Raw genomic sequence first — 14,031 nt, 5'->3', positions numbered from 1 at the left:
TGAGCTGGGATCATGCCACTACACTCCAGCCTGGGTGACAGAGCATGACTCTGTCTCAAAAAAAAAAAAAAAAAATTCAAACATATAAAGTAAAATGTAGTGTTATTAACTCACATAAATATAAGTCATTGGCTTTAACTTGAGAAATGAAGTTTTTCCCCAGTGTCCTTATGGTTTCCTCAATTATAGCAGAGAGGAATTAGAATCTAAATGCTTTAAGTCTAAATCTTTGGACTCACTATGTTTCTCCTCCATTTGAAACATTCCAGTAATAAAGATGATAGTGTCCTTATATCCAATCCCTACAGGACTAAATGGATCCTGCTTTTGGTGCTGACCCAAATCATAGCACCCTAAGGAGCCTGTCAGCAGAGCTAGAAGCCACCAACCTCAAAAAGTAAAGTCTACTCCCCTATTTTATTAAAACTATAGTGTCAGTGGAGACAGAAATCCATCTTGCCCTCAAAAACTACTGCACTTTAGTTCTGATGTAAAAGGTATAAAAATCTGATGACATGGGAGTAGTTTTACATTTAAAAAAAAATCACCTTGAGCAAAATAGAGACTGAGAAGTCTGTAAATATTATATCTTAAATAGTTTATTTCACCTCTTCTTAAAAATGGTTTAATTTACCAAAATAAAAATAAAATTTATCAAAAAGAACTGCCCTCCTGTAGTCCCCTCTCCACCTCCTGCCTTGGGTTTCCATCACTGTAGTACAGGACAAGTATTATTTATAGTTAAAAGATGCATCAGTCAGCTCAGCTTACTAAAATTCAGAATGCATTGTCACCCACTGCTAAAGCCCAGTTTCAAAAGCTCTTATCTGGCACCAAGGCCAGCCATCCAAACCACTGAAACTTAGATTCATTACAAGCCTGTGACAGAGGCCAACCCCCTGAGCAGCCACGAGAAGCCGTGTCCTGGCCCACTCTCTACCTCATTCTGCTCCGACTTCAAAGGTCCAGTTCCCCTCACAACCCTCCTCCCACTCCACGGCTTGTTCTTGTGAACTTTTTAAATCTCACTTGGGTGAATCACACAAGAGTGGCCAGCAATACAGAGTTCAAAGACAGGGACCATCAGTGACTTTAAGAAAGGTCAAACCAAATAGATTATTATCAATGATGGATGGAAATTCCCCAATATCAAGTATTTGAGACATAAAATTTGCAGCAAAACATTATAAATAGGTAATGCTAGACAATGGACTACGTCTGATTAATTTCTATTTTAGAATTCTCTCAGCAATAGGGTCAAATATGAACTATCAGTTCTTGATTAGTGGTCACCTTAGATCTTCACTGTTTTGTATTCTTCTAAGTGGTATATGCATAGTTGCATGATAAATTTCTTGAATGTTTAGATCCTACTTTCGTATCTCCATTGCACTTAGCAGGCAAATATATACCTGGGCCTCCATATCTAGATGATCAATAAATTCTTGTTAAAATGTAGAACAAACATGGAAGCAAATACTCCTTTCTAATAACAACTGTCGACAACGTGGAGGCTGGGTGTTTTATCAGTGAACCTGCAACAATCAGCAAGGTGTCTGAATGTGCAAGAGAATGTCAACTGATGATGCAGCTTCTAGCAGCCATACTTATACTCATTAGAAATAATGATTTGTTGCATAGTAATAGTATCTCTTTAATTATAATAAAATAATACATACATGTGTTCAGCAACTATGTATTGAGTGCCTGTCATTTTCTGGTAGAAAACATACACAAATCCCTGTCTTCATGGAGCTTACATTAGAGTGGTGGAAACAAACAATAAACAATACAAATAAGCAAAATAGATAGGGATAATGCTAAGGAGAAACATCAGGGCAAGCAATAGTAGTATGGAATATTGCAATTTAGATAGAGTGGCAATGGCAATGCCTGGAAGAAGTGGGGGAGTGAGCCACGCTAGTATCTGGAGAAGAGCATTCTGGGCCCAGAGATCACCAAATGCAAAGGCTCTGGGAAGGTGCATGCCTGACATACTCAAGAAAAATTAAGGAGGCCACAGTGGTGAGAGAAGTGTGAGAGGAGGGTAGGAGAGCAGCAGATGACTTCAGAGATATAAGGCGGAGGACAAGATCACAGGAAGCATTTTAGTTCATGATGAAGACTTAGGCTTTTACTCTAGGATGAAAAGCAAATGGAGAATTATGGAAGAGATGTGACATGATATGATGTATATTTTTAAGGGATGCTGCTAGCTGCTGTGTTGAAAATGGACCAAAGGCAAATGAGTAAAAGCTGCAAAACCAGTTGGGAAGCCATTGCCATAATCCAAGCAACAGATAATAGTGGCTTGCACCAGAGTGGTAGCAATGGAGGTAGTGACAAGGGGTAGAGTCACAGATTCATTTTGAAGGTTGAGTTAACAGTCTTAACTCTAGCCCTGACTTTTTCAAACCCTTCTGTCAAGGCCTGAATTTCAGTAGATTGAAGTGGAGGTGCCACTTGCTGCATATGAAACGACAACCCAGCCTGAGCAAGAGCGAGACCCCGTCTCCACTAAAAAAAATAAAATAAAATAGAAAGAAATTATATGGATAACTAAAAATATTAATAGAAAAATTAGCCGGGCATGTTGGCACATGCCTGTAGTCCCAGCTACTTGGGAGGCTGAGGCAGGAGGATCGCTTGAGCCCAGGAGTTTGAGGTTGCTGTGAGCCAGGTTGTATCTGTCATTGCAGATAAGCCTGGACAACAGAGTAAGACTCTGTCCCAAAATAAATAAATAAATAAATAAAGATCCAGGTGAAAGACCAGAAAGTGTCTACAACTGTCATAAAAAAAAAAAAAAAATTCCTTTTCACTTGTGGTTGTCAGGCTGAAATTTCTGAAAAACAAACCCAAAATCTACTATATGGGTGGCTGGATTAACTTCCAACTTTGCAGAGTCTCTTGAAAACGTGTATTAATCAGGAAGGGATGGGTCCCAGAAAATTGGGGGCTGGGGGAAGACATACAGGCAGATTCCAATAAAGCCAGAAACTTGAACCCCTGAATTCTGCCAAATCTTTACCAAGAGAGGCAGCCCTTCCTCCCTTACCTAGGGAGAAGATCGCTGCTTCCCTGCAGGGCCTGTAATGGACTCACCTCAAGTGGTTTTCTTGCAAGGCACTGCTGATCCTGCTAAAGGCTACCTCCCCCCCTCACTGCTTCTGGACCTCTAACCACACGCAAGTCCCAGCAGGCTCAAGGGGGTGAGGCACAACTGTGACCCACAAGGAGGTGTGCTACGCACCAAACTCCCAGGGAGGACTGCTGAATCAAAGGGTGCATGCTTTAGTAAATTTGATATATATTGCTAAATTTCCCTCCAAAGAGATTATACTAATTTATACTTCCATCAGCAATGTGTAAAACAGCATGTTTCCCCAATAACTTGGCAAAAGAGCATGTTTTCAAAATTTAGAAGTTTTGCCAAATGGATAGTTTAAAAATAGTAACTCAATATAGTTTTAATTTACATTTCTCTTATTACAAATTAGGTTGGGTATCTCTCCTGTGTTGAAGAAGCCATTTGTATTTTCTTTTCTGTGAATTACATATTCATATTCTTTGCCTTTTCTCTTTTTCTTTTGGGCTGTTGATCTTTTTCGTATGATTTCTAAGAGCTCTTTTTATATACTGGAAATTAATTTTTTATTATAATATGGGTTGTAGATATCTTCCTAGCTTGTTATATTTTTTGTAACTTTCTTATAAATTTTGGCCATGCAGAATTTTTTAAATTTTGATTTATCAATCTTTTTCTTTGTGATCTTAAAAGAGTTTCCACATCCCAAGGTATTAAAAGAATCCTCCTCCTCCCACATTTTCTAACAATTGTATTGTTTCATTTTTAGCATTAAAATATTTGATATACTGGACTCTATCTTGCTATATTGTTTGACATTACCTTTTTTTCAGATGGCTATCCTGTTATCTCAACATCAGTTATTGAATTTTCCTCTGATATGAAATATTTTCTGCATATTGGATTTATAATAAAATCCATATGTATATGAATTTCTGTACTATCCATTCTACTGATGTATATTCACATATACTTTTTAAATTTTGAGGCTCATATTGTATTTTAAGATACAATAGAGCTTGTCTACCTTCATCATTTTCTTTTTTGGCTTCTTTCAATTTCCATAGTAACCTTAGAATATTTTAGTCTTATTTTTACAGAAAAGAGGAGAACAGTATTTTTATAGGTCTTATATTAAATCAATGAATTAACTTAGGGATAATTATTAATAACATCTTTGTGGTGCCAAATCTCCTTATCTAAGAAGATGGCGTCATATTCCAATAGTTCATGTCTTTCACGTCTTCCTGAGTGTTTTAAAGTTTCCTTCATGTAGGTCTTAAACATTTCTTACAAAATTTATTTCTAGGTATTTTATCTTGTTGTTCTTATTGCAAATAAAATCTTTTCTTTCATTCTATATTCTAACTGGTGGTTATTTTGTGTATTAGAAAATATGGATTTCTGTATATTCATTTTGCACACCACCCTCTTACTAAATTCTTATTGTTCTATAGTAGTTTTTATGTTGATGTTGATTATTTTGGTTTTTTTCAACTATACAAGCATATAGTTTTGTCTTCCTTTTCCAGTGTCTACAACTATAATTTCTTTCTCTTACTTAATTAGATGGGGTATTTTCCCCATTAAAATACAAATAGTGATGATAACGATCATTGTAAAAGTCTGTGACTTCCATGTTGCTGCCACTCTCTGCTGCCCTCTTTCTTGTTCACTCTGGTGAAGGAAGACACTCTGAGAAAGCCACATGGCCACGAAGTGAAGGAGGCTCAGCCTAGAGCTCATAAGGAACTGATGCCTCAGGCCAGCAACCCAGGAGGAACTGAATCCTGCCAACAGCCACCTGAATGAGCTGGGAAGTAAATCCAGCCCAGATGAGCCTTGCGATGACTGCAGCCTTGTGAGAAACCCGGAGCCACAGGACCTGTTGATACTTGCCTGGATTCCTGATCCACAGAAACCAAGTTAGTAAGTGTTTTAAGCCACTAAGTGTTGAGGCAATTTGTTATACAACAATAGAAAACTAATACATGCATACTAAGGGGCTTTTGTGTTTCAGGATGAGTCTCTTTTTTGAAGGAAGTGTATTCTCACTGGACTTTTCTTAGTTCTGCCCCCGACTGGGGCTTCTCACTTCATACTTCTTCTTTTCACTTTCTTTCTTGACTCTATCGTGATTGACAGTGATTTCACATAATACGAAATTTGGGGGTGATCTGTCTCACAGCTTCACTGAAAATAGAGTTTTCAGAAACATTTTCCACTCTTTTTTTTTTTTTTTTGCTTTTATGTGATTTCCAGGGAAAGAAGGGGGCAACTACTAACTTATGTAGCTGTGTTTACAGTAGAGAACTTATTATTGTTTTAATTTGCAATTCCTTCATTAAATGTGAATATCAGTTTCATTTCACATGTTTACTTGACAATCTGTATTTCCTTCTGTGTGAATTATCTATTTTTGCCATTTAACCATCATTCTATTAATTTGCTTGTCTTTTTCTTATTGGTTTGTAAGAGCTTTTTATATATTAGAGACATTAGCTTTTATCTTTTAAAAAATGTTTGCAAATATTTTCTGGAAGTCTGTTACTTGTCCTTTAAAACTGAAAAGGACTTCAGTAGTTCCTGCATATATAGTGCCTTTTCTTTTAAAGAGAAAAAGTTTGTATTACTTCTGTACTCAAATTTACTAATGATTTTCATTACCACTTGATATTTCTAGTCTTGCTTAAGAAAGCTTAAGAAAACAGGGCTTCTCTGGCTTGTGGGCATGAAGGTTGTGTACATACTCTACAATGACATCCAAAACCATAGTAAACAGTTCTTTAAAATTTAAAGGTAGCATTTTATGGAATAAAACATAGGAAAATGTGAATTAGTCTAAAAAATTTAAAATAGGGATTTGAAAAAATTAATATTTAGGTTAAAGATCATCTATCTGGAATTTTTGATAAAATGTTGGCTCTAAATTTATTTTTGTTTTTCCAATTAGAGTACCAGTATGCCACAATACTTCTTTTCCCCACTGATTTAATATGCTTTAGTTATCATATGTAATTTTTCATGTAACTATTGTCTGGACTCTCTGTTGATGTACTTATCTATTCTCTCCCCTTATTATATTCTGTTATCCTACTATCTACATCTATAACACAGTTGTAAACACTATAGCACTGAAGTATCCCAATTCTATCATTCACTGGCCATGTGATCTCAGTATATCTCTCAGTTTCCATTTTACAGTGCTATTTTAATAATTAAGTACATAAGGCTGAGTGTGGTGGCTCATGCCTGTAACCCCAGCACTCTGGGAGGCCGAGGCGGGAGGATCACTTGAGGTCAGGAGTTTGAGACCAGCCTGAGCAAGAGTGAGACCCCGTCTCTACTGAAAATAGAAAGAAATTAGCTGGACAGCTAAAAATATATAAGGAAAAAAATTAGCTGGACATGGTGGCACATGCCTGTAGTCTCAGCTACTCAGGAGACTGAGGCAGAAGGATTGCTTGAACCCAGGAGTTTGAGGTTGCTGTGAGCTAGGCTGATGCCACGGCACTCTAGCGTGGGCAACAGAGCGAGACTCTGTCTTAAAAATAAATAAATAAATAAATAAAAATAATTAAGTACACAAAATATTTAAGTAAATCAGTGTTCTAGCTCCATGATTCACACAAACTAGCCATTCAACAAATGATCATTATTAATATTATCATAATACAGGATGAGATTGAACTATGGGCAAAAATTAACAATGATAATAAGTTACCAAGTATTTTAAAAATACAGCAAACCTCACTTATCTTTTATTTTTCCCTGTGTATTCAAGCTGCAAGAGAACTTGTCCCTGTGGGGAGATCATTCAGATTCTGGAAGATGTTCTGCTCTCCTAGGCTAATGATGTGAAGAGTGCAAGGAACAAAGAGTGGCTTATGTAGGGCACTTTGGAAAGGGGATGGGTCAGTAGCAAAGGGGAGAACTGGCACCTCACTAAGATCCTCATATGAAGACCTAATGTCTGCTGTGCACTGTTGCTTAGCAACAGGCAAATATACAAGAAAAAAGGAAGTCAAAGACATCACAAAATCAGGCAAATTTTACTTTCTCATTCACCCATTTATTATTTCTACATTGTGCATAAGTCAAAGAGAAACTGAATATAAGTGTGACTTTCAGAAAATAAGCCAGCCAGGTAGTGAAGGGAATACAGCTTAAATATAGGCATAAAAACGTAGTAGGTAGCCCAGAGATAAATATACAGGCAAAAGTACCATGTGCTTACAGCTGGATTCCAGGCACAGCAGAACCATCTGTTCCATGCAGCAAGGACTTGGAAGTGCTTTGAAGCATGCATGGAAGAGTATGAGGCAGCCCATGCCTTTAAGAAGTTTAACATTTTCCAGGGAGATGACAAGTATGCAAATAACAGCACCACAAGGCAGAATTCATGTCACAACTGAGGAACACCAACTTACATGTCCCCAAAGGTGAGAGAGATCAAAGTTGGGGGCATCCAGAAAAGTTTCATCAAAAAGGTGACATTTGATTAACCTTTAAAAGTTAAATAGGAAAAGAAAAAGTTAAATGGGATTTTAAACTGGTACATGTGGGAATAAGAAAGTACATTTCAGGATATCAGGGAGGAAGTTTCAGGTATGCCCAGAACAATAATAATCCAAATTCACTGCAAAATAGGATTCTACTAGAATAGAAGAGGTGAATGATAAAGTTGTTGCTTACTGTGGAGGTCCTTCAGTGCCAAGTGTAAAGGCCTGTGCTTCATTGAATAGGCGCTGAAAGATGACTAGGATGTGGGTGAAATGATCAGTTATACCTTCAGGAGATTAATTTTGTGATGGTTATGTTGATTGGGGTAATGGAGAAGAGTGTACTGGAGGAAGTGGTGAAGAAGAAATCTAAACAGTCCAGGCAAGAGAAGAGGATAGTCTAATTTAAATAGAGAACTACAGGAATGGGAAGAAGGGAACAGATGATAGAGACATTGCAGAGGTAAAACTTGAAGACAGGTTACTGATTAGGTTCAAGAGCTCATCAGAGCGTGGGAGTGGAAATTAACTCAGGCTGTAAGCCTAATTTACTGCATAGCAGTAGTAGAAAAATAGATTCAACTAAGCAGTGAGGGTCTGGTGGGGAGAAGAGGGAAAGGAAGAGATGGAGGAGGAGAAGGAAATATTTTGAACTTGCTAAGTTTGAAGTGCTCCTGGTACCATCAGGTGGTAATGCCCACTAAGTGGAAGAAAATATAGGTTTAGAGTCTTGAGGAAGGTAAAGGCTTTGGTAGTTATTCTTCATGAAGGGCATAACTGAAGCTACATGAGTAGATGTAAACACAAAGGAAAGGGATTGGATATCATCCTGAAGGAAGAAGAGGGCTGCCTAAGGCAAGAACCAGGGAGCCGGAGAAGGATGAGTGGTTAGTGAGAAGGACACAAAAGGAGTGGCCAGAGCAGGAAGGAGAACCTACTGTAGTATCCCAGATGCCAAGAGGAGAAGAATGTTCAGGAAGACATGTGGATGGGCAAGTATAGATGGAGTTTATTTTCCTTTTTAAAAAAATCTTCTACAGAGATCAGATAGTACTTCTGTAAAGATATTTTTTAGTCTTTTTTTATTTCAAAATATTATGGGGATACACACATTTTTGTTACATAGTTTGCTTTTGTACAATTTGAGTCAAAGTTATAAGTGTGCCCATCACCCAGATAGTGTGCATTGTACCCGTTAGGTGTGACTTTACTCATCTCCACCTCCCCCTTCCCAGCTACTTGATTTCCCTTGAGTTTTACTTCCACATATGCACATAAGTGTTTGTTGATTAGTTTCAATTTAGTATTGAGTATATGTGGTGTTTGTTTTTCCATTCTTGCAATACTTCACTTAGAAAAATGGTCTCCAGTGTGGTCCAGGTTGTTACAAAAAATACTAGATTACCGTTTTTTTTTTTTTTTTTTTTTTTTTTTTTTATGGCTGAGTAGTGCTCCCATGGTATATAGCATGGTACTGGCACAAAACAGAGACATAGATCTACGGATCAGAACAGAGGACCCAGATATGAATCCAGCCTCATATTACCATCTGAACTTTGACAAAGCAGACAAAACATATACTGGGGTAAAGGATTCCTATTCAATAAATGATGCTGGGAAAATTGGATAGCCACATGTAGAAGGCTGAAACAGGATCCAAACCTCTCACCACTCACAAAAATTAATTCATGATGGATAACAGACATAAACCTAAGGCATGAAACTATAAGAATTCTAGAAGAAAATGTTAGAAAAACTCTTATAGATATTGGCCTAAGCAAAGAATTTATGAAGAAGACCCCAAAAGCAATCACAGCAACAACAAAAATAAATAAATGGGATATGATCAAATTTAAAAGATTCTGCACAGCCATGGACACAATCAATAGAGCGACTAGACAACCTACAGAATGGGAGAAAATATTTGCATGCTATACATCCAATAAAGGGCTGATAACCAGAATCTACAAAGAACTCAAGCAAATTAACAAGAAAAAAATCAAACAACCCCATTAAAAAGTGGGAAAAACATGTAGAAATATTTTTAATCAGTTTATTTTAAAGAAATCATTTGTTATCTTAAGAGGCAAACGTCACAGAGGCAGAGGAAGATAGGGCTGGGATAAAGCCACTTAATGAATAGGAGATCATGTGTGTCCTTGTGGAAACAGTTTCAGCAGAACGGGGGAGCAGAAGAGGATGGCACCAGGCTACTGGAGGACCCTCAAGTATCTCGTTGGCACCATGGGCCCTTCAGGGAGGAAGACAGATGAGGGGATGTTTTTCAGGAAAGGGGTTTAGAGGCACATTTGTTGAAGAAAGGATGGACAGTAAAGAGGAAAAGTTTGAAGACTCACATAGGAGTGGGAATCCTTGACTGAGCAGGGGAAAGAAAGGGGGTGGGTGGGGTAGGGATAAGAGCACAGGTGTTCACCTGGAGAAGCCAAAAGCAGAGACCTGTCTTCTGATGCAGAGGGCTGGGGTCGAGGAATGAGGCTGAGAGATTTTAAAGTGAGTCAAGGGAAGTTGAGGGATCTCCATTTGAATGGTTTGACAGTTAAAACTTGGCTTAAGGAAAGTTTGAGAAGAACTGGGAAAATTGTAAAGGCAGGCCACATATTCCTCACCAAATGTTTCAGACAAATATAAATGAACTTTTCCATGTCAACAACTTCAGTAGGTCCCAATATCAACACGAAAGAAATTATACCTGTACCCATGGACCTTCACAATTACAGAACAGATCAGGCTATCACAGAGAACATAAAGCACATATAAATCACAGACCCCAGGCACTTAGGGGGATCTCGAAAGGTCTTAGAATGTGCACATTCCAGACAACACACACTGCCACGCACATGCACCAATCATGCCATGGTCTGTGTAGAGAATTCAGACACAGGGAACTCTTCCATGGAAGAGAAGAGAATCTTCACTGTAGTAACTGGCCAGAAAAATATGAAGTGATGAAAAGGGAAAGGTGGTTCACAGGTTGAAGCCAGAGGAAAATTGTGGTTCCAAAAATTTTCTCCAGTCTGATTCAACACATAAAATATTGCATGACATGTCAGGATCCTTGCATCCAGTTCCCAGAAGGATCATTTTAAGTGCCAAGAGATCGATCATAGGAAAAGTAAGTTTCCTGATTCTTCTACCATATCGAGTGCCACAGGGAACATGGCCAAATCAGCTACACTCTTGCTGAATATATAAAGTGACCATAGTTCAGGACCTTTGATCTCACCTTGAATTCTATTTCATTGACATTATTCTTCTAATCATTAACTGTAGCAAAGAAGGAAAAAACATTAAATGTGGCAATGAGAGAAGCTATGTCCCTTTGCGTCCATGCCTTCTGCATTGGAGTTTCCTTGGGATTTCTCATCAGTTGTGATGCAAGATGCCCCACACCTTGAGGAACAGTACCTCACCGGCACAGCTCTCAGCCTGGCATTGCTGAAGATCAAAACGATGGGGTGGACTGCTGCACACAGGTAAATCACTGCCTGCCACACCCAGAACCTAAGAGCCTGAGATGGAAGAACACGTGTGGCACTGAGCACCAGGGACAGAAAATAGGAGATGAAGAGGATGGCAAAAGAGATGAGAGCTAGCAGAGCCTTGATGTGTGCCTGGGCACTGGGCTCTCGAAATCCCGAGATGGTCAAGAGGGAATTCTTCATGTGTCTTCCCAGAGATGTGATGAGCAAAGCCATGCAGATGAGAAAGAAAGCAGTAGGGACTGTCCAAGTAACCATTTTCAGGGGAAAAAGGTAGAATTTCTCATATGACCTCCTTATGCTATTCCCAGTGACATTCCACGGTGGCAGACTGCTCCTTAAATAGTTCTGATATATTCTCTGGTTGCCTATGAAAAATAGGATGGTGCTCAAGCTGGAGAATCCCACAGAACTGAGCAGCATCCATGGTACCCACCCAGACAACTTGCGCTTTAGCCAGAGGAAGACGGGGTGGGTGAAGGTTGCAATTTTCACACAGTAGAAGACACTGAGCCAGGAGGAGAGCCATAAGGTGGCAGCGTTCAGGAAGTCCCACTGGAAGGCTAGAAACAGCAGTACAGGGCTGTAGGGGAAGACCGCTGGATGCAGCAAAATGTAAATGTTCTTACACAGCACCACCCACTGCAGACAGAAGCGAGAAGCTGCCAGGCTGACCAATAACTTATCACAAGGCAACAGTGTTCTCTGTAGCAACCACTCTCTGCCCAGCACTGTAGTGATGAAGCCATTGCCCAGCATGGCCATGAGGCACAAAAGTAATGCAATGATGGCCAAGACCACGGCTCTCTTATCAGTCACCGGAGGTCCTTGGACCATGTGATCGTCATTCATCTCTCCCATGGACAAGTTGGATCCTGAGGGTTCAAGAACTATTTCTGTTGGGTTGTTCTGGAAGGTCCTGTATGTGTTTGTCCTTTCAGCTGCCCCAGTGGAGAGGCTAGGCCAGAGTAGAGGATGCACGCTGTCTGAGGAGGGTGAAAAGTTTCCTTCTGCTCAGAATAGATGCAAATACTGTCAAGGCTCAGTTTCCAAAGTCCCCATGTCTGTCCATAAATTTGCCTGCTCTTCAGCCTTTTCTCTGCCCATGTCAACATTGGTGTGGATAACATATCAGGCCCCGGCATTTAGTGTGCCTTACACAGGAGGTTATACTTCTCTAAGCTGACACCTGAGACATGAGCACACACCTGCTGGCAGCGCAGTGATGATATCCACAGGGTACACTCCTCTCTACTGAGGGTCAGAGCTCACATCCATGGCTGGGGTGACTGTTATGTTCCAGGCATTGTTCTGAGTGCTCTCCACAGTACTTAGTTCTCACAACAACCCTACAAAGCAGGTGCTATGACGTACCCCATTGACAGAGAGAAAACTGAGCAAAACCTCTATAGAGAGAGGTTACATCAAGTCTTATGACTCATAGTGACCATCATCACAAAATAGAACAGAGGACACAATTATATGTAATCAGGTATGCAAAATTTTTTCGAAATTTAAAAAAATTATTTTATAAGTAGTGACTTTTAAAATGGCACTCCACAGGGGAACCCCCACTAGGATAGCTATAAAACCAGTGGGATATGGCAGAAAGAGCCGGACTAGGAGTTAAGACAGGCTTTAGTCCAACCTCCCCTCAACTGTGAGTTATAGGGTATGTCAATTGAAGCCCCTCCCTCCTTCATTCTGTCCATCAGTAAAATCTGTAAAAATATCACCTGTTCTAATTCATAGGATTATCTTAGAATCTCAGTTTTTAGGCTGAAAGAAGACATTAAAGATAATTTTACAGGAAAAAAGAAATGAGGTCCCAAGTTATAGATTAAAACTCCCACCTGAAGTCACATTTATACAAAGGAAAGACCAAGACCCAAACTGATTCCAGGACCAGGGATCTTGCCGTGGTTGACAATATATCCTATACCCCTGTCTTCTTCACCCTTAGCTGGAGTTAGAAGACCAGATTTTAAATCTTGTCACAATCACTATGAATCCTCAGGTAGCCATTTAACTGCTCTGAATCCCTCTTTCTTCATCTACAAAAAGTATAGATGACAAATATGATCACAAATATATGAAAGCACTTTGGAAACTATAAATCTCTGCATACGCATAAGAAGTAATTATGATGATGACAATGACTTCTTAGAATGACTATCTTCCATTCCATCCATCCTGTGGTGTGACACGCAGTCCAAGGAGAATTCAGGAGAGCACCAGGGATGCAATGGAAGTCCAAGGCATCAAATGTTGGCCCATCAGCATTAACTAGAGAAGGGAAGGGTAAGAGAAGACTGCATTTTCCATAGGAATAAGCTTCCAAGGATCAAAAAAAAAAAATCAGCAATCAACACCCAGGGGCGTGTAATTAGGTTAATGTGTCACAGGGAGATAGGTGAGCAGAAATTGTTCTGGGTCAAACATAGCAATGCTGAAGGCTCAGGATCAGGTAGCATGAGAGAGGGAGTTTTTAATAGTACACCCATCTCCTGGCCAGCACCATAACCTACCAGTTCCATGCACAGGACCCCCACAAAGAGAGAAAAGGATTTAGAAAACTTCGTCATCTCTTCCCGATTCTCAGTCCACCTCCAGGTGGAATTGTTTCTCCAACACAAAGGCCAATCATAATGAATACCATGCTCCTGCATAAAGGAAAGAAGGTGAACTAAGGTAACTCATTCACTCCACCTTTCTGTGAAGATGCAAATTTAAAGGGGATAGAGTTCCTGTCTCTCTTCCTTGCCCTTGTTCCTCTGGCTGACATTTGGCTGTTTCCTACTGGAACTTGGAGAAATAGGGCAAACTTTAGGGTCATAGCTCTAGAGTTTGGCCAGCCACAAATCCCCCAATATGGAAAATTCATATCTTTTTCATCCACCTCCTACACTTTCAATGGCTCATAAGATGAGAAATATGTACA

At 39.5% G+C, this 14,031-nt stretch overlaps 2 protein-coding genes across 2 annotated transcripts in view; both read right to left on the bottom strand.

Annotated features, from left to right (window-relative positions):
* TMEM139 (transmembrane protein 139) overlaps positions 1–14,031 on the bottom strand; it is a 360,773-nt gene that overhangs the window by 210,460 nt on the left and 136,282 nt on the right. The gene's annotated exons all lie outside the window — the stretch shown is intronic.
* Positions 10,899–11,942, bottom strand: TAS2R60 (taste 2 receptor member 60). The gene has a single exon (XM_069461676.1). The coding sequence runs from the start codon at positions 11,940–11,942 to the stop codon at positions 10,899–10,901; it is 1,044 nt and encodes a 347-aa protein (XP_069317777.1).

The sequence above is a fragment of the Eulemur rufifrons genome, chromosome 29 (genome assembly GCF_041146395.1).
Source record: "Eulemur rufifrons isolate Redbay chromosome 29, OSU_ERuf_1, whole genome shotgun sequence".
In the NCBI taxonomy this organism is placed as follows: domain Eukaryota; kingdom Metazoa; phylum Chordata; class Mammalia; order Primates; family Lemuridae; genus Eulemur; species Eulemur rufifrons.
Note: the sequence above shows the minus strand (reverse complement) of the source record. Positions and strands in the feature narration are given on the sequence as shown.

Bases quoted from the DNA above. Each gene is read 5' to 3' on its own strand.
- TAS2R60 (XM_069461676.1), bottom strand. From the start codon at position 11,942: ATGAATGACGATCACATGGTCCAAGGACCTCCGGTGACTGATAAGAGA.